The sequence below is a fragment of the Cydia amplana genome, chromosome 7 (assembly GCF_948474715.1).
Source record: "Cydia amplana chromosome 7, ilCydAmpl1.1, whole genome shotgun sequence".
Classification (NCBI taxonomy): Eukaryota; Metazoa; Arthropoda; class Insecta; order Lepidoptera; family Tortricidae; genus Cydia; species Cydia amplana.
In genome coordinates, this window is record NC_086075.1 from 13,200,296 (window position 1) to 13,222,320 (window position 22,025).

The 22,025-nt window shown below is 35.0% G+C and overlaps 1 protein-coding gene across 1 annotated transcript in view; it reads left to right on the forward strand.

Annotated features, from left to right (window-relative positions):
* LOC134649673 (tachykinin-like peptides receptor 86C) overlaps positions 1–22,025 on the forward strand; it is a 90,790-nt gene that overhangs the window by 10,141 nt on the left and 58,624 nt on the right. Inside the window, exon 2 of the mRNA XM_063504512.1 lies at positions 10,399–10,510. Within this exon, the coding sequence (XP_063360582.1) occupies positions 10,399–10,510 (112 nt within the window). The remainder of the gene's footprint in view (positions 1–10,398; positions 10,511–22,025) is intronic.

Below are 22,025 nucleotides of genomic sequence, written 5' to 3' on the forward strand. Positions count from 1 at the left end.
TCATTTTCTATTACGCGATTACGTCCGATTTTACCCGAAAACGAAGTTCATTCTGAGAGTTAACTTAACGGACTGTAAGTATAGTTGGTCAAACCAATTTGTCATTAAATAAGAACAATACAAACTATACCCATCCTTTTCTTTTGGGTGCTAGTACTAGAGTAAGACAAAGATAGTATGATTATCTATGTCTATGTTTGAAATGAGACAGTCCTTTGACAAACTATATATAACCTTTTTGTAGTTTCGCATTTTAAATAGAAAAAAAATCAGCGATGTCAAATCGGCGACATGCTAGATTTTTATTGTCAGGCTAAAAGTATAATGGTATAATGTAATAATAATTTAAAAATTAATCGTGTAACCTATATAGGAAGAAAACAAACAAATAAAGAACATGAGAACTATGAGAGTATGGATCACTCCATACGCAGAAGTGATTGATGGCTGAACATATATTCTGAAATTCGGCAACGCTTTGAAGAAAAAATTCATTGACGCCTATTCTCCACAGATGACACGAGAAGAAATATTGTCTGAAACAAAACTGCAATGCTGATTTTATACGCGGATAGGTATCCAAAATTTACACTATCATCAGAAAAAAAGACGCTGGAGTTTATGGAGACATGACAGAAGACGCGGTATGCTGAAGAATATGTTGTCACGAAAGGAGCGGCAGTCCGTTTAAATGTAAATATGTGGGAATGACCTTCCACTGATGTCAGCGAGCTTGCCGTGATACCTTCACGACCTAATCTGTGGCTAAATGTTTTGGTGCTTGTAGTTTCTAAGTATTCTGAATTAAATACTCTGATTGAAACATAATTAGATTGTTTTATTATTATTATTTATTTCTCTATTTTCACTTTATTGTACGAAACATAGGACCTTTTGCCAAATGGAATTCTCTACCAGTCTGGCGTAAGGCAAACAGAGATTGGTATTGGTATGTAGGATATAAAAGCGACCGTAACCGTATGTCGAACAGCTAATCTGGTTGCTGGCAGTATACATCTTTCGTGCAGGTATATTATACTGTTAAATCGTACCTATGCTAAAAAAGTGACGAACTGAGAAAGTGACGAACTCAGAAAGTGTCGTACTCAGAATGTGACGATCTCAGAAAGTGACAAAGTCAGAAAGTGACGAACTCAGAATGTGACGATCTCAGAAAGTGACAAAGTCAGAAAGTGACGAACTCAGAATGTGACGATCTCAGAAAGTGACAAAGTCAGAAAGTGACGAACTCAGAATGTGACGTCCTAAGAAAGTGACATACTCCGCCTGAACCGGCACAGCAAGTTTATGTTTGTTTCTAGTGTTATAGTTATGGATGTCACTGTTAAGCTTGAATTCGTGGATGTTTTTCCGAACATACATAATATTCTCAAGTATGTATTGAGATGCAACATAATTGTTTAGTGATATTACGATTGAATAAATCTAGGCGCCTTTCGGAAATCGGCCTGCACATAGTATCTTGAGGAATTTCTTCAGTTTTCCCGCTGAAAGAAGCTTTTAGTCCACAGTGGTCAGAACTTAGGTTGTTAATAACAGATTTACTAATCGCATCCCTGTTACTAAAGATGTTATCTATACATGTAGCACTGGTTGCTGTGATTCGAGTGGGCTCACAAAATAAGTTATCTAAATTAAAAGATTTGAAAGTATTTAGTAACCTTCCACAAGTTGGCGAATTTTCAAGCAAGTTAATATTAAAATCGCCACAAACAATTATAATTTTCTGAGTTCTAAAAACACTACTAAGTACTTCATCTATCACAGATTCAAATAAGTTATAGTCCGCCGAAGGGGGCCTGTACACGCATACAATTATAAATTGTTCCAACTCAACACAGGAAAGTTCTATATGCCGATTTAATTTAAATTTGGCATGGAGATAGTTTGAGTCGCGGGGAAGGACATAGGATAGTTTTTATGTCGGAAGTCATCCCTAAAGAGGGTGAAAATGAGAAAATTAATGAAACGCCTGTTACTTGGTGTAAGCAATTAAGCATATTATACTCCAAATTATTGCCATTCGTTTTATCCAGGCGCTATTACTTACTCTAACTGCTGGAACTAATTCCACGCAGACGAAGTCGCGGGCAAAAGCTAGTAAATAAATAAACTGAACAATTACATTGTAACTTCGGCGTATTAAACAGACTTTTGATGGAGTCTCATACCTAATCATAATAATATTGTTGGAAAATCTTTTGCAGAAGTTTTCCAGTTTCTTCTTCGATGAATCAGTCACGACTCGCCTCAACTTTTGACTGACTTCCCGAAACAACCTTTCGTTCATCACCATCAGCCAATTATAACTTTTATTACATTGTCATGTAAAGGGTGTTTTTTTAAAGGTATACAAATTCAAAATTAAATGAAACACGTAAAAATAAATTTTATTATAATGGTATTGGTTTTATTTAAAAGATATTCTTATGCCATTAGTCTTAAAATTGATTTCGGGCATATGGGCGCCACGGCTGGCTCGAATGAAGCATAATCGGGAAGTCCAATTTTCGACCACTTTTTCGAGCAACTGGGGCCGTATATTGGCAATAACGCGGCGAATGTTGGCTTCCAAGTGGTCCGACGTTATCTGCGTAGACCTGTGATTTCACATATCCCCAAAGAAAGTAATCCATAGGTGTGAGATCACACGATCGTGGAGGCCAGTTCACAGGTCTATTACGGGAAATTATGCGCTCATCGAATGTTTCCCGCAATAAATTGATGGTGATTTTGAGTTTCAAAATAAATTTGTACAATTTGCAATAGTTGTTCTGAAGTAAGTCTATTCATTGTGAAAATGGCAAAACCTACTGACCACAAGACCTTATTAAATTGACAATCACTAGAAACAGTGTTGTCAATTTAAAAACCAAACCTCTAAAAAAACACCCATTACATGCTCGTTAATGTTGACTGTACCAATTGGAGCTGATGGATACCCAAAATTAAATAAGGAATTAGCAAAAAACTTTTATACAAGCCGGAAAAAATACATATATTATAATTATATGGGTATTTCCCAAACTTAAAATGAAATATTGAAGCTATGTCTCTTATAAACTGTTATAAGATCCGATAGCACCTGTTATAAGTCGGAGCACTCAGAGCCTGCTCCGAAGTATTACGTTTTGGGCGCGATGAGTCGAGGCGGGACTAATAGTGACGTTTACATGTAACATTTTACCTTATTTATGTCAAAACACAATTTCATTCAAGCAACGTCAAAAATATTTAGCGGCATTTCTGAACAGCTGAGTTTAATTGCTTTAATTTATTGGCTTTTCCCTAGTGTCTCTTAAATATATTTATAGTATAGGTAAACGTCACCTCGAGCAACGCAAACAAAATCAAAATTGAAATATCGTCACTACTTTGAAAAAAAAATCGTATCTATCAGATTTTTTGCGTTTGCATATGCAGTAGAGAATTTTAAATCTAGACGCTGTCGGGAGTTTTCCCAAAGTTTATTTCGACAAAATGATCTGACTGTGCCAGTTGGAGCTAGCTCGCAAAGTTCCGAACTAGGCAATCGTGGAATATCACATATGTATGACAACTGTAGGGTTAACTTCCCTTATTTGTATACTGTACCAGAAGCTAGACTAAACTTGAAGTTGAGTTTAGTTAGGTATGTGGTATTGGTACATACCAAATTTGTATAGATTAGCAAACTTGAAGCCGGTTTTGTAATGGCTTAAAATATCGATAAATACATACGCAATGGAAATATTAGAAGCTTTATTCGCCATGAAGACTACTTAGAACTATGGTCTTTATTGCTTATTGGTAAATTATTATTTTTAATTTCGTACGGCATTTCTTGCAAAAAGAAACTATTCATACCTTAGTAAAATAGCCCTTTTTGACACAACATATAGCCAGCACTTTACTTTTTTCTTGTTTTGCAGTAATGTATAATAGGGAAAAATTTGTTATACGTTCATAATAATTGTACATTAAATACAAAGTTGATGTTTTAAGAAATTAAAACACGATTGTTTTACGGATTAAGTATCCTATGCGGCCAATTCTAAAACAAAGTCAACAGCCAATTAGCAGTCAGATGGAAAAGCCGACCGTTTACCAGTCAGATTAAAATATTTCCCTGGGGCCTCTTAAAATATATTCTAAACTAAAATCTTTGCTACTAAGCAATCACTTTTGAAGTTTTTAAATAGGATTACATTTCTTGGAAAGTCTATATTCAGAACCAGTGAGACGAACCGGATTGCGATCATCGGATTTCTTACCACTAGAGTAATATTAAAAAGTATTTGAGCGGGCAATACAATGGCCCAATTCGAACAATGCTTATAAGATGTCACAGCGATACGATACAAAACGTCACTTTTCACACTGGCAGATCAGCAGCGTATTGCTGTAAAATCTTATAAGCATTGTTCGAATAGGGTCGCAAGTTCTGGCTTAGCTGCTGGCATAACAAGTTTGTAGAGTTGAGGAATTATCACTATCACTACATAGTATAAAACAAAGTCGCTTCCCGCTGTCTGTCTGTCTGTCTGTATGCTTAGATCTTTAAAACTACGCAACGGATTTTGATGCGGTTTTTTTTACTAGATAGAGTGATTCAAGAGGAAGGTGTATGTATAATTTGTTAACCCGTGCGAAGCCGGGGCGGGTCGCTAGTAATACATAATTTTAAGAGGATTATTTGTGACGGTAATACGTATTTATTGAGGCATGGAATTAACTCTAGACACGGTTTAATAAACATATTTGCATTTGAGTAATTGGGTAAACGAAATAGGTCACAATTTAGAATAATGAAGCTGTACTCTCTCGATAATAAATATTATAAAGGAAAATGGCTTATTTTACGGATTATCCATCCATAATCAAAGGGTTTAATAATAATAACACTGGCTTCTGTTTTTCGAAAATGGCTTACACTTTGACATAAAACGAATTATGCATAATATCATGATCTTATACTGATATGAATTACTCGTTCGTTAATGTTTGCTTATGTTTGTTTACTCGTATTCAGTTCGTTCTATTTTGTTTGGAAAGTAGATCAGCAAATAAACTCCAAATACATGTAAATTCTTGACTAGATCAGAAACGGGGAAAATTGTTTTATTATTTATTTCATCTATTCTAATTTCTGAATAAATACTGTTTACATTTTCTTATTAACTTGTTGACTCATTGAAAGTCAACTTAGGGCGATTGTGCACTACAATGAATTTTACTGTCCGGCAGTCCGATTTTTTACGGTCCGATATGGCACGCCATTAAATGTATATAGTAGCTTGTGCACTAGACGTAATTTTACCGTCCGACATTTTACTTTTCCCCATTCCGGACATGAATTTTACTGTCCGGCAGTCCGAGTTCGGTTATCTCTCTTTTAGTAAAAAGACGGACAGGTGCACAAGCCAATCATGCGTTTTTTTCATGCCACTGCGCCGCACCTGCGAGTAAAAAGACGGACAAGTGCACAAGCCAATCATTCGTTTTTTTTCATGCCATATCGGACCATGAAAACTCAGACTGCCGGACAGTAAAATTCATTGTAGTGCACAATCGCCCTTAGAAAACCAAATTATAAGCAAGAGTAATAACAAAAAACCGGCCAAGTGCGAGTCGGACTCGCGTTCCAAGGGTCCCGTCCATTAAGTCCGACTCACGCTTGACTGCACATTTCTAATAGGTTTTCCTGTCATCTATAGGTATAGAACTACTTTGTGTATTTAAAAAAATAATTAGACCCAGTAGTTGGACAGACCGACAGACAGACTCACGAGTGATCCTATAAGGTTTCCGTTATTCCTTTTGAGGTAAGTACGGAACCCTAAAAAAAGTTACAGTATTGCGTGACACGCGGTTGCCTTTCATTATTATTTCGCCTCTGCCAAAAGGCCCAACTGAAGGTACAGGCGAGTTGTTCATAAATGTATTCATTTTTTAACCTTAGTCCATTGCAATAAGATGTACATCCAAAAAATGTACATCAAAAATTGATTAATAAAGAGGCCGATTTTGATTAAACAATTCGTTATTTATACCGTTTCGTTAGGTATCATGCTGGCGCTTTGTTGCGCGTGACATGCCTAATGACACGGCCCTGATTGCGTGACACCAATCAGTGAGAACGATCGTCGAAGTCGTACTTATCAAATTAAGATTAAAAAACCTTAACAAATTGTCTTCAGCGCCTGATCGAGCTCCGTCAAAATATTCGCATTTGCTGTTTATTTATCCGTGTCGTAAACGTATTGAAACATCAAATTTCCATTAAAGTTGAATATTATTTCACTTATAATTATTTGTTTCTTTTGATTGGCGTTATCTTTATAGGCTGTGTGAGTGTGTGTGAAGTAAGTGTGTCGGAAGGCCACGTATGGGATGGGAAAAAAATCTGAACTCTCATGGGATTAACATCTTCATACTATAGCTGTAAACTATTAGATGCCTAACTAATGTTTCCCATACTCGTCAAAGCGGCGCGGCGCCACAGTCATCCACAGAGCGAATAGTATAAAGGTTTTTCATTTCTCATGTTCTGAAAGAGAGCTATTGTTGTTCTAAAAGGTGTGCAGAAAGGGATACGTTTCTGCAGTAGGGCATTTACCTTTCCAAGTACAATTTTTTTACTTTTTTTTAAGATAAACAATTGAAAATCTTTCAATTAACAATTTAGCCAAACCTATCGTTATTTATGGAATGGGGAGTTAAATATCACAATGGAAATTGTATAACAACATTTAAACACAAATTTCAATTGCTTATCGTAAAAAAATTAATATACTTAGTCGTACTTGGAACGTAAAATTCTCTAGTGCAGAAACGTTTCGTTTTCTGCACACCTTTTAGAACAACAATGTTTTTTCAGAGTATGTGAGAAATGAAAACGACATTTATCTCGTTTTCTTCGAAAATCGCCCAGATTTTATTGTTCGTAAAGCTGAGGTGAAGCTTAATTCTGTTGGTAGCGTTTCTACCATGATAACTACGTTCCAAAGGTAAAGAAACCTTTTACCCTTGAACTGGCAGGAACCGGCTCCCGTACAATTGACGTCATTTAAATTTGATTAATTAAAATAAAATCGAAATTCTAACAATTCAAAAATGTATGCCACTTGAAAGGTTAAACTCCTAATTAATCTCGTCACATTGTAAACTTTCGATGTGTATAAATACAGTATTTTACATCATACATTAGCGGAGCCAAAGCCGAGTTATATTTATCTAAGAATTTGTATGAGTTGCGTGTCGCCATCATCATCAAGTACGGTTCGTTAAACAGTCGTGTAAGGTTATTTCGCGACGCATATGGGTCATTCTCTCATTTCGTGCAAATCGGTGAGATTCTCTCGATTTGTAATTTTTGTTTTAAATGGTAAACTTTTGAGTTTCGTCAATTTGTGGATTCATTTATTAACATTTTTCTGCTAAAGGCACCTTTGTAACGTTATTACTTTTCAGTTAATAAGGCTACTGGTAATGAACTACGCGCTGGTAATGAATTCGGCCGAGATGGTAATTTTATCAGTGGACGGTAATGAAACAAACTTATGAAATCGAACATATTCTATGTATATAAATATGTATTTATCTATATACGTATGTATATCGTCGCCTAGCACCCATAGTACAAGCTTTGCTTAGTTTGGGGCTAGGTTGATCTGTGTAAGATGTCCCCCAATATTTATTTATTTATTTATTTATTTATTTATTTATTTATTATTTATATAAAAAACTGTATTTCAAGAAAATTAACACCAATTAAAATCAACAATATTAAAAACATGTGTCTTAAGCACTGCGGAGATGATCAAACCGACTTGACATACACTTGGAGTTGACAATCTCAACTTTTAATGTTCAAGCTAGATGGTACATTCACCATTTACTTATCATCATTATAAGTCGAGATTGTTAACCCCAAGTGTTTGTTAAGTCGGTTTGATCATCTGCGCACCATATCACATAAAACATAGTTTTCAAATTTTCAAAAATTAGCATAGACAAAATATATTTAAATCATTCGCGTTTTGTACCTATGTAATTTTTTTTTATCGTTTTAACCCTATAGTGTGGGGTGTCGTCGGATAGGTCTTTAAAAATAAATAGGAGTTTGCAAACAACATTTTTTGATAAAGTCAATCAATTCGGAAATAATAATTTAGAAAGAATAAAAAACGGTTATTCCTTCTAACTTTTGAAAAATCGATCCAAAAAATATGGAAAAAAATCATAAAAATAGTGCTTAATAAACTCATTCAAACAAAATTAAAGCGAACTTGATAAGTTAAGCCGTTTATGAGTTATCGCTAAAAGTCTTCCCTTCTTATTTTATTTAAAAGCCTGGCAAACCTTATTTGTGACCGGATTTTCGCAAGCAACCCTATAACCACATAATAGTGACCGGAAAAAGATAGGCAACCTAGTTGATTTATATTGTACAAGTTGTATACTTTCCATTGGAACTTATTTCGTTTGTCAGACAGATCGGTGAAATTTGAAGAAAAAAATTTTTTTTTTCAAAAAATAATTAAACATAGTTTTGACCATATTTCTTTAAGCAACCCTATTTATTTATGTTCAGGAATATATTTTCTTTCATAATATGTAAGTTTCATCCGTCAGACATATCGGTGAAGGTCGACCATCTTAGACTACAAAGGCTCCCCGGTTGGGCTCCCCTATTATCATATACAGTTTTAAATGTTTATAACAACGTAATATTTATAATAACTAAGCCTCTTTCCATTAAATGCACTGCCTCGAATATATTATCATTACCTTCTTAAGTCATTACCTTTCCCAGTAAAATTAGAAGGAAAAGAAGTGAATGAAACCGATATGAATGAAGTTTTGGAAGTTTTTGTCGCCTACATCAGTTGGCATCAGACCTTAATTTTGCAGAATAAACCATCTGAAAGGGGACACTAAAACACTTCATTACGTATAATTATAATAATGTACACTTGCTACTTACTGTATAAATCACGCGATGGCGATGAAGACTAACGAGAACCACACTCCTTCCCGACCCGAGAGATCGTATATATTTTCGCTAACAGCGGCACACGGGCGTCCGCTACGAGATCACGCGGCCAACTGACTGACGAACAATGTGTTGCATCGGCGGTAGGCGCTATATACCCTCGCTATATAGCAAAATATAGCTAATCTATTTCTCGCGTCGGTAATGAAGAAATTACTTGAACCATACACTTATAAGGCTGTATAGTTTTTATTATTTATTTCTAGCTTCTAATATTATACGATTTAAAACATAACTAAATAAGTCATTTATTGAACAAACAACGAATTTTCTATTTGTAGTATCTTAAGGTTAAAATGTAGGTCAAAGTTATATCTTCACGCGTTACATGTAGAGATGAATGAAAAAATTGGGTGTTAATTGTACATATAAAGAAAATACATATCTTTTTAGAATTGTTCATTGGAGAGACATATACTTTAGGCCCTATGTTACAACCTTGCATTAACAGATATTTGAAAACGCCACCACATTTTTGGTAAATTTCCGAAAACACCGATTTGCACGAAATGCGAGAACGACCCATATTCTCTGTAATTTGGCGCCAACCATATAAATAATTTTGTTAGAAAATCGGCATTTGTGAAGTGATGATTTAAACACATTTTAAACCTGTCGCGTCAAATGGTGGTAGGTACCTATGACGCTTCATTTTTTTAATGGAGATTATTTCGCGAAAAAAACAATTTTAGAAATTTTTTGGAAGTTCAGCACATCAGTAAAGTCTATTTTTTTATTCGGTAGACTAAAATGACATTTCTTAGTATGAAATGACATTTTATGTTCATACTATGAACTGTCATTTTAGTCTACCGAATAAAAAAATAGATTTTAATTTATATTGAAATGTAGCAAAAATACGGTAAAAACATATTTCTTTAATTGTATTTTTTATTAAAACCATAAACATAATTAATAACAGACTTAAAATAAAAATTAACCTAAAATTAAAACTACCTACAAAACTAAAACGAATACCTAAAAAATAAATAAAGATAATGTGGGTGACCTAGCCCAATATTTCTTTAATTACTTTTTAAATTAAGCCCAACCAATATACCTACTTCAAGGAACTGTTATAGGGACCGTCAACGCGGGAGGTATAGTCATAAGTGAAAATGTCAAAGGGCGTTGCATAAGTCGCATGGAATGCTGGGGTATAATTGCTGGCTCATCACAATTGTTATTGTTGAAAATGTATCCAGAATCATTTTTGACACGAAAAATAAAAAATTAATAAAATAAATAAATATTATGGGACGAAGCTACCTTTATTAAAATTCCATTTGTAACCCATTCATTATGTATCCAGTCATATTCACTGCAATGTTTGTTCGCAGCCCATCGCCGTATGCGCACAGTAACTAACTACTTCCTGGTGAACCTGTCCTTCGCCGACCTCATGATGGCGTCACTAAACTGCCTCTTCAACTTCATCTACATGCTGCACAGGTGAGAATTTTTTGTATCTACTGTCTTTATTTGATTTCGTATAATTTAGAGACAGCCTAAAAGTTGAGGTGAACCTTGAAATGTCAACCATAATAATACTTTACTATGTTAGCTCGACTAAATTTTTTTTTAATTAAATCGACAGGCTTTTTTGGGTCCTCCTTGGGGTTCGTCTCCAATGATGATGATGACAGCTTAGGTACTGATTTTGCATAGTGTGGTAGATAAGATTTACGTGGTTCAAAAAGTGTTAAATGATACATTAATAAATATAAAATGGTTTGCTTACTTGAGCTAAATGAACAAGATATAGTATTTTATGCAACCGTTGTTTAAGAGAGGTCAAAAAAGGCGAGTGAGTGGCGTGAGTAACAATTTAAGGCGAAGCCGAATATTGTTAATAAAGACCTGTGTAAAGACGCCACGAGTATTTTTTGACTCGGTTAAACAACGTTGCATACAATACTTTTTCTACGATCAAGCACTTACTTTGAAATAAAATTGTAAATTTAACAAATATTTTTCATTCAAGAAGTAGCAAAAATGGAGGGTACGGGCTGGAAAAGAATGAATGAGAGAATGAAATTTTTAAAAAATATGTCTATGATTTACATATCTGTCAGAGATGACATTTAAAATAAGGTTGGCAACACTGTATTTCATTCAGTATTTTTAAGTGGTCATTACACGAGGTATCGAAAAATCGCCAAAAAGATCTGCGTGTATGCACAAATGCTTTTTTGGGGAATAGACTAAAGACTTGTCTTGAAAACTATAAGGTAGGGTTTTAAAGGTGTGTGCACGACCCTTTAAATGACAAATAAAAGTACGGGAGTAGAAAAAATAACATACCTACTTGATCTTGTTCATTTAGTCAGTATTTTTACATTGATGAAGAAAGGCTGATTGAAAAAAATATAATCTTTTATAACTAAGTTGCAAAATGTATTGTTGGCGAATATTAAAATTAATTGAATAAAAAAAACAAATCAACATAAATAATTTCATTAACTCCGCAATAATTTCATAAAATAGAAGCGTACTTAACTGAGAGTAATCCGTTTTAAGTCAGATTATCCAGTTAATTTGATCGTTTTAATACTTATTTATTTGGGGCCAGCTTATTTGATATTGTTGGCAAAAATCTAAGGGACTAATTTTAATATTCCAAGACTTTATTTGAAGTTCGAAACCCTTAACAAACTCTTGAGAATGAGAGTGACCAAAACCAAAGTAAACTGGAATGTTGTCATCATGGTCATGTATTTTAATTTACTTTCAATGTATTATTTTACTTACATTTATATTACGTTCAAGTTACGATTGACATAAGTAAACAATTAAAAACAGCTTTAACTAGACTCGAACCCTTTTTGCTACATTTTATAATATGTCACTTTAACTTGGTTCATAAAACTCATAAAAATCAAATTGGCCATCTTTGTTCTTTTGACGTTGCCCTCGACGGCCTTGACCATACGTAACTAAAGGGGCCCACTGATTAACAGTCCGCCGGACGGTATCGGCCTGTCAGTTGTTCGGAACTGTCAACTATTTGTTCTAACTAACAGGCCGGTACCGTCAGGCGGACTGTTAATTAGTGGGCCCCTTTAATAAGGATAAGTGACATAGACTGTCAGGTAAACAAAAGACACAAGAACAGCTTACATTGAAGGCGTAAGTACTTTAGTGCCTTCGATAAATGTTGCCGATTTTATGTACTTAGTTAAATCGAGTGGTTTTGTTAGGTACACATTTATTTAATTTCATTAACGCACGAACCTAGTCGCCGTTAAACAATCGAAGCTCTCATTTCAAAACGAAATTCTGAAATAACTTGAGATTTGACATGAACATTCAAGTACCTCACACATACTTATTAAATTAATAAATTTAAGCAAGTAGGAGATACAACACTATTACTCGCTTTATTTTCTTTGTATATCACTTTTTAGCAACGATTTGACTTTGAACTTTTTGTAAGTATATCAATTTTGTTACGTAAATGTCCACGCCTAGTTTCATGTAAAGCATGCCGTTTTAAAATGAGAGCGTAACTTTGACTCTTAATTGTTAATTAATATTTTAGCGCAACTTACTTTTAGGTCTCGTAATTGGCACGTGCCAAATAAATCAATACTATAGGCGTGTAAAATACTCTTATAGCATTTATTTTTCAAGGCGTTATTTAATACTGCTACGTACATCATGTTATTAAATTGTAACAGATTTTTTTTCATATTAAATGGTAGGCGGAGTAAATAAAACGTCAAGTTACACAACTCTAAGTCCGTCTTAGGCTAAAAAGTTATTTATTAAGACCAATAAACCTCTCTAGAAAAATAACTCTATTATTTGGTTTGAAAGTGTTCGCAACCCGAGGCATCTTTACGTTTTGGCACTTAACGGGCGGAGGCATGACTAGTAGGTTGGTCAGATTAAATTAACGCTCGATTTATCACGAGGAAGCCAGAAAGGCGGTTCTAAGTAGAGGTTCGTACCTTGCAATGTTCACTCGGAGTTAATAGCCAGCGTAAAGGTGAGCATCCACTAGAGCTGCATGGGTTACAGAGCAGTGCAAGTATGCGTTCCTAATTAACATTCGTGTGTGCGTTTCTGTTTGTGGATTATTTCCACGTGAACTGTTACGTCACTCAGAGGGGCTACCGCGAAAACAGAAAATCGCAATTTGCGGGGATCTTTCTCTTTTACTCCTATGAAGGTGTAATTGGAGTGACAGAGAAAAATGCCCTCAATTTGAGAATTTCGATTTTCGCGGTTATAGCCCAGTTTAAACTCAAGCGAATTCCATCCGGGCACGAACAGCCATCTCGCTCACGCTTACGGTAAGTGTGAGTGAGAGAAGAACCTGAATTTATGGGGCCTTAAGTCACATGTCTAGATAAGAATATCTCAAGAATAATACAAATATTATTCACGTTGCTGATGCGCTTCACTTAATCCGAATGTGTATGGAATACAATAGATGAAAGCTGTGAGTGGAGTATAGCTGGGACCTGTAGCGTCTTTTTTTGATAAATTGCTTTACGCTGAACGTCTGACCCTGAGGCCAATTCGAATACACAGTCACATTTTGATCTCAAAATTATATCATTTTGGTTATCTCTATGCGTCGCGCCCGCGTCAATACATGCGAAATGCACGCGCGAATGAGACTAAAATGACATTATTTTGACAGCAAAATATATGTTTTAATTGGGCTACAAATCTCTCACTCAAAGATACGAGATCCAGCTTGGATCCAAGGAAAGATTTTTTTAAATTTAACTGTATGTTTTCGACCGGAATCCCAGACTTTTCCCCGTAGTATACAGCGTGGAATTTGACGATGGACCTTTACGGAAATGGGAGATAGTTTAGCCTTAGCTCTATATTTTCTCCATAGAAACTATGTTAATTTGGGCAACCGTTTCTAGATTATGGCCTTTTAAACATCCATGCAAAAAACTACTTTGTTCTAACCCTAACAGGTGACAGGGTCAATGAACTTACTTGTAAACAATTGTTAGATGACACGTATGTTAAGTTTTGCCGCTTAGGTAGGTTTTCTTAGGTCTTCTGGCTACTCGGTAAGAATCGTCGCAGGATTTATGTAAGCGATTCCAAGTGTGCTCCCCTTTTTTAGTTTTTGGGTGTAGTATGTACCTATGTAATTTCTCAATATTAAATAGTTTTTTTTTTGTATGAATGGCTTTTGCTGCCAGGGCACTTTGCCAACGTCAAGTTTAGTTATAATATAAGGACAAACTCAGGAGTGCACCTAATATGATTTAGCCCAGAATTTAGAATTTAGAGAATTATACACTTAAAAAAAATAGTTTTAATAATATAACATTAGCAATAAACATATATAGGTGTACATACATACGAAATATTTATAGACTTATATTATTTTTATCAATAAAATATGCCAACAGTTTTAATACATTGGGTTCAGAACTAGCCAGAAGGGATTTGACATTACAGGGGAGGCAGACTTTGAATTTTATCAAGAGATCGAATAAGGAAAGACGGTTCAACGGACATTCGAAAAATATATGTTCAATTGTGCCTACACCATACCCACATTGGCATTCCGGGCTATCTTTTACATTAACATCTTGAAGTCTTTTGTTAAGCAATACACACAGGGATTCTATTTTGGGAGCAGCGTGGTACGGTAAATTGTCTAAACTAAGGAGCATCAGCAAGGTAGTTAAAAGTGAATCAAGGATTTTGTCATCTAGTTGAGCTTTCCCGCGGAAAGAATTTTGGGGTTGACGGATAGTCGGAGGAGAGAAAGAGTTGGCACTGTCAGAGTGATTCTCTAGGTCTGCGTTCGGCTTTTCGCGGAGAGCGCAACCATTTACAGGATCAGGGATTCTGTAACTATTTATTAATGCTTGATGGGCTACCTTGTCATATCCCGGTTGAAGAGGAGCTCTGGGTTTCCTGGTGATAGTAACGGTTTTCTTGTAGGATGATGGAGTAGCAGATTCAGCAATTTCAGCGTAGGATCGTTTTGATGAGGGGAAGAGATGAGAGGCTTCACTGAATGATATGGCCTCCTCCGACATAGCAGCTTTGATTTTATGTTGACGGTTGTATTCTGGGCATTTTTTATCGTCAGCTGAATGGGCACCAGAGCAGAAAAGGCAAACTGCATCATTAAATGAAGAACACTGCGAGCTTAAATGTGGCTGGCTGCATTTTGAGCAGCGGGGCTGAGATCTGCAGTGAGCCATAATATGACCATATCTGCAGCATTGCCGGCATTGGATTACCGGCAAATTATATTTTTCGGTAAGAGAAGAGTTGTGGAAAAGGTACACTCTCTGGGGAATTTTTTGTCCATCGATTGTTACGACTACTGTTTCCGTGGGAACCCATTCATGGCCTTCACCCACCTTCTTTTTAGCGTTGAGTCGCCTCGCCTTTATAATATTTCCAAATCCTTCGGGCGTTTTCATACCCGTTACTAATTCTTCGATGGCCAGATCTTTGGGCACATGTCGAATGATAAACAATCTTGCCACGTTGAAAGTCGGGATAAACGCAAGGTAACGAGAGTTCTCTTTATTAACTATTTCTAGGAACCTGTTAGCAGAAAGACCGTTAACAAAGTCAAGGCTTAACCGATTCCTGCCCACCTTACGGATTCCCCCCTCAAGCAAACCTTTAACATTAATAGAGCACAAATATTGCCCAAATTTCACGGGGTGAAGTGAAACGTCATGTGTATTATCGGGAGATAGGTCTGACTTCATTTGCACGTGAATCACTTATGGACCGACGTCCGATTGGGTGTAGCACTGCCCACCAATGGGGGGTGATGCTGATGCTTGAATCTTCGAAGATTGACCTACTTTTGTTTTTTTAGGAATGTCAGACGAGATATCTTTTAAATTAATCGCGGATCTTTTGAGGGAAGACGATTTGGCCATTACGTATTCTTCTTCCATATCAGGAGAGATTGATGCTTCGCGGTCTGCCGCCGGAGGACTTCGCGGGGAGTTTGACTCCAACGCAAGATGAATGGCCGCCATGGCCGGCCCGGGTGATGGGTTAGAAGAACCCATCACTCTGCCAGCCATATGAGAATAATCTGAACCCAACAAAATGTAATAAATATGTGGGAGTACTATTTTAGAATTAAAGAAAATAATTAATCTCGTAAAATTAAAACGTATTAATATTTATTCCGACATTAAAAGAATATCTTACATTTGACAATTAAAGTCACACCTAGGTATATCATTGACTTAGCGGCCTGCTTTCGCTGGCGGAGGTAAGCAACGGAAAAAGGTTCGCTACAAATATATAATAATTGGACAAATAAATAAATAAAATACTATTTGCATAAAATCCGCCCCTAGAATTAATAAATTTAAAAATTTGGGCCGAAAAGATTTTAAACGTCACTACCCTTCCCGCACTCCAAAATCGAATCCAATATTAAATAGTACTAACGACAATAAACAGCAAATAAACTCAAAAGTACTCAATCGTCATAAACAATAAAAAATTATATCGTAACCTCTTTTACCACGAACATGGAGTAAAAAAAGGTTTGACATGTTTCATAAAATTGTTTTCGAATAAATTGAAACCGTGCCCAGGTTGAACAGGATTTTTTTTCATGTAATAATTGTGTTTAATTATAATTTTGGTTTAAAACGTCCATGAGAAATATGAAATACTAAATAAATGAATTTCCTATAATTAACGAACCTCTTTGCGTGGTTTGTCAATCAACACTATGGTTAGAATGTAATTGTCATTAACCTTACCTAATGTCATATTCGATAAAAATGCCTTTGTTGATTGTTTAAATTTGCTTTTATCATACGCGACATGGAACTATAATGCGGCTGATTCTTATAAATAGAGAAACATCTGGGCATAGGACGCATCACACGGGGCGTAGGACGATTTTACGTGCTTTGGGTCGACTTCGATTGCTGATAATCAGCCCATTGTACCACGAATAAGCTCGGAATGACCAACAAACGTGGATGATGTGTTAATCAACTGGCGACTAGACTAGAAGAACGAATGCGGTACCTATTTTGAACGGAATCCAAAGGTTAATGCATACACTATCTCATACTCTGGCACGGGCTGCATCATACATTGTAAGAGGTGGAGGATCATTTGAACGCCGTATGTGAATTTGAAGATAGTGTTAGATATGGTTAAAACTAATAAAGATCTTAATTGATTTTAATTTTTTCGCACTTATTTCATGAATTTAAGAATTTGACATATTTATGCGTCATTCATGCATTAGCGTGATTACGTCAACGCTCGGAAATAAACACAGACTTGTCATTCTCGCGCTCGCGCTTGACAGACAGCTGAAGTGTGCGAAAGGGAAGCCATCACGTATATGAATATCGCATGAGTGCGAAAGAGTCAGACTACAAATGAGAAAACGTGACCATTTTTGAGTTTGACGACGGCCGCGGACGGCCAAGAGCGTATCACCGTAATTTTCAATTTGAAAAATATACACAAATTCGGAAGAAAACTATTTGATAAAGTAATACAATGAAGATAGTGTGTTGTAGTGTACCGGATTTCAGTGTCACGGGGCCAAATAAACCTAGCAAATACTCATTTCAGAGGAATAATGATATTCCGAGCGAAATTTTCTTAACGATATTATGTCAAATTAACAGCATAAAAAGTGTAAGAAGCCGGTTTATACAGTTGATTATAAGTTTTTCTTCCTTTGTGTGCTAATATTTTATCATATTACTCAATAATTTAAAATATTTTGTGTAAAAACATAACCAGTTACTTTACGCTAGGGCTTGACAAAATGTACAGATGACAGTATCGATAACTTGTCGGTATATTAATAGCTATGTAATCATTTCTTCACAAGACATAATTAAGATATTAACCTTTATAACCGACTTCAAATAATAACGATTGTTATACCTTTTTGAAGGTGCAGCTGTTTAGCAGTAAAGGAGGGTGGGCAAATTGGCCTAATGACCAATAAGGACAAGCTATATGTCACTGGATAGCTTATTCTAAGTTCTAATACTTCTACTATGGCAGATAGTCCCAAATCTTTGTGTGAAAAAAGTTATCACCGCAAAAAGTAGTGTGAGTTTAAACGTGACTGTATAGTTTTTTTCGATACTAAGTTCCTGTGTCGCAGATCATTAAGGTTTTGTTATTGTGGATGATTTGGTGTCACGATATTTTAGTTTTTTATTCGTTTTCTTATGTTTTTTTGTGTCATATTTGTTTTTTTTTTAAACAGAGATTTGACAAGTCTCGTCATACAAAAAAATGGAGTATATAAAAAACCTTTCCAATGGTATGTCGCTTATTCTTATTGGTTCATAGGCCAGTGTCCATACAAATCTGCCCATCCTCCTTTAAACTTCACTTTCCAACACAGTAAGAGTTAGACTAAGATAAGGCTGTAACGATTTTGATAGCACACGCAGTGCAGGTGTTATTTTATACATCATAATGTCGTAGAATTTTAAAGTTTAAAATAACACATTTGAAAAAGTAGTCGATAAAGCAATCAAACACCGACAGATTATTAATATGTTGTAACATGACATCACTATTTTTGATCTCACATAGACAATTTACGCACACACTTGCATTTCATTTTTGGTCGCACTTTTGAAGATTGACAGTTGTTCTTGTCTATTCTAATTCTATGGAAATAAACAGCGATTCCATTATAGGGTTATCACTACAGTTGAAAATTAGTGAAATTGTTATTTTTAATTTTTATTTAATACATTATTCTGATGGCCCTTACTAATCTATTTTATATAACTTAAACGACGCTATATTTCCGGGAAGGTCCCTCGTTACCTTCCACCCTGTATATTAAATTAAGAAGTACTTGTAGTAAAATTTAATTAAAACCGTTATTAGATTCTGACCAATGAAAGTAGAGACCACAAAATGGCGGAAAGATTAAAAAAACACCATAATTGTAATACCTTACTTAAGGCGATAAAACAATAATGATACTTGAAGATTTTTTATTCTAAACTTAAAGTTTAATGCATTATTACAAATCCAAACTCTATTTTGTCTGCAATAAGACTTTTATGACAGAATGTAATCAGAATGCAAAATCAGTCATATTTTCGGATTGATGAATATGCCCAAGTAGGCATCAAAATGGTTGCGCCGTACTAATCTATGAAATCTAATATCGTGCATGAGTACGCTGATTTCGTATAGAAAATCACTCCGGTCTCGTCTTGTTTTTCGTATAAATTATATCTGATGCGAATTACTTTTGACAGTTTTATCATGATTTATAGTTGAAAAGATATAATTAGCACCGATTGGTCATAAAACTTTATCCTTACGAATACAAAATGACATAAAAACAGGTATAGGTGTGAAGTACTTTGCTGCACGTCCCACCCATATAGTGGGAATAACTATAAATCTTTTTTTTACATAATAGACTACGAATCGAAAACTTTGAAACTACTACTACTACTACTACTTTGAATACTAAAAAAAAAAATATAAAAGTTAACGGGATCAAGATTGTTGAGGTCAAGTATAATTTAAGCAAAACGGGGTGCGGGGTGTTTTATTACCTTATTGTAAAACAGCCTTTAGCGATAACATTCTTCGGTGCAAATAATATTTCTTCGTCTGTACATGAAAATATTGAAAAATAACGCAACATAGCCCTCAACTGACACGATTAATAATATGTAATATAATTCGCGTTTTACTTATTTGATATACCTATATTATATATTATTGTCGCTATTTAAAAACTTTAAATGATTTATATAAAAAATAAATCTATATATATAAATGCAAGTGTCCTGACTGACTGACTGACTGACTGACTGACTGACTGACTGACTGACTGACTGATTCATCAACGCAGGGCCGAAACTACAAAAGCTAGAAAGTTGAAATTTGCACACTAGGTTGCATTTATAAAGTGTACAAGAGATAAGAAGCGATTTTGAAAAATTCAACCCCTAAGGGGGTTAAAAAGGGGATGAAATGTTGTATGGGGTACAAGTTTTATTTTAAGCTAGGAATTTGAAACTTTGCAAAAATGTATTATATTAAAAAACAAGAAAAGTAATTTCAGCGTTATTTAAAATTCATCCCCCAATGTGGTGAAAAAGGGGTTGAAAGTTTGTATGGAGATCAAATATTTTTGTGAGTGTCGGACTTGAAACTTTGTATATGGAGATATTATTATAAGACAGAAAAAGTAATTTCAGCGTTTTTGAAAATTCATCCCCTAACAGGGTTAAAAAGGGGTAGAAAGTTTGAATCCATTACAAATGCTTTGAAACTTCTTAGAAAGGCATAATAGCCGATTACAAAAAAAAAGTAATTGCAACGTTTTTGGAAAATCCACCCCTAAGGGGGTTAAAAAGGGGATGAAAGTTCGTCTTTGAGTGCAATTTTTATTTTAATCTAGGAACTTGAAACTTTGCAAAAAGGTATTAAATTAAAATACAAGAAAACTAATTTCAGCGTTTTTGAAAATTCATCCCCCAAGGTGGTGAAAAAGGGGTTGAAAGTTTGTATGGAGATCAAATATTTTTGTGAGTGTCGGACTTGAAACTTTGTATATGGAGATATTATTATAAGACAGAAAAAGTAATTTCAGCGTTTTTGAAAATTCATCCCCTAACAGGGTTAAAAAGGGGTAGAAAGTTTGAATCCATTACAAATGCTTTGAAACTTCTTAGAAAGGCATAATAGCCGATTACAAAAAAAAAGTAATTGCAACGTTTTTGGAAAATCCACCCCTAAGGGGGTTAAAAAGGGGATGAAAGTTCGTCTTTGAGTGCAATTTTTATTTTAATCTAGGAACTTGAAACTTTGCAAAAAGGTATTAAATTAAAATACAAGAAAACTAATTTCAGCGTTTTTAAAAATTCATCCCTTAAAAGGGTTAAATAGGGGTTGAAAGTTTGTATGGAGATCAAAAACTTTTTTGAGTGCGGGACTTGAATCTTTGCATAAAGGCATATTATTGGAATACAAGAAAAGTAATTTCAGCGTTTTCGAAAATTCATCCCCCAAGGTGGTGAAGAAGGGGTTGAAAGTTTGTACGCAAATCAAATAATTTTTTGAGTGCGGGGCTCGAATCTTTGTATAAGGGCATATTATGTATAAGAATACAAGAAAAGTGATTTCAGCGTTTTTAAAAATTCAACCCTTAAAAGGGTTAAATAGGGGTTGAAAGTTTGTATGGATATCAAACATATTTTTGTGTGCGGGACTTGAATCTTTGTATAAAGGCATATTATACAAGAAAAGTAATTTCGGCATTTTTGAAAATTCATCCCTCAAGTTGGTAAAAAAGGGGTTGAAAATTTGTATGGAGGTCAAACATTTATTTGAGAGCGGGACTTGAATCGTTGTATAAAGGCATATTATTAGAATACATGAAAAGCAATTTCAGATTTTTTTTTAATTCATCCCCTAAAAGGTTTAAAAAGGGGTTGAAAGTTGGTAGAGAGTTCAAATTTTATTAAAAGCTAGGAACTTCAAACTTCGTAAATAGGTTGTTAGGTAATAGGTTTTACTAAATAGTGGACTTGAAAATATGCTGGGGGTTGAGAGGGATTATATCGAGAACAATTTTATTCAGTTAGGGGCTTGAAACTTCGTAGCCAGGTTGTGTATTTATAATAATTAACAAATGATTAACAGCCCCTACTGCTATCTTTTGCTGCATAATGTTCTAAGCTAATGTAGAATATATAACCACCAATATACATATCCACGCGTACGAAGTCGCGGGCAACAGCTAGTACTTAATATAAATGTATTTACTATTTAGGGGTTGTTTTTTGCGGAGGGGTTATCTATATGTAGGTTTAAGCATCCGCGAGTTGCTAAGCTTCTGGAGTAACGCAGCTTCTTTGTATGAGGGTGCCTTATCATAGCCAGGCTTGGAGGATACAACTAAACGGAGTAGCCATTAACAGGCTTTCCCCTCTGTCGAAAATAGGCGGCCAACGGTCAT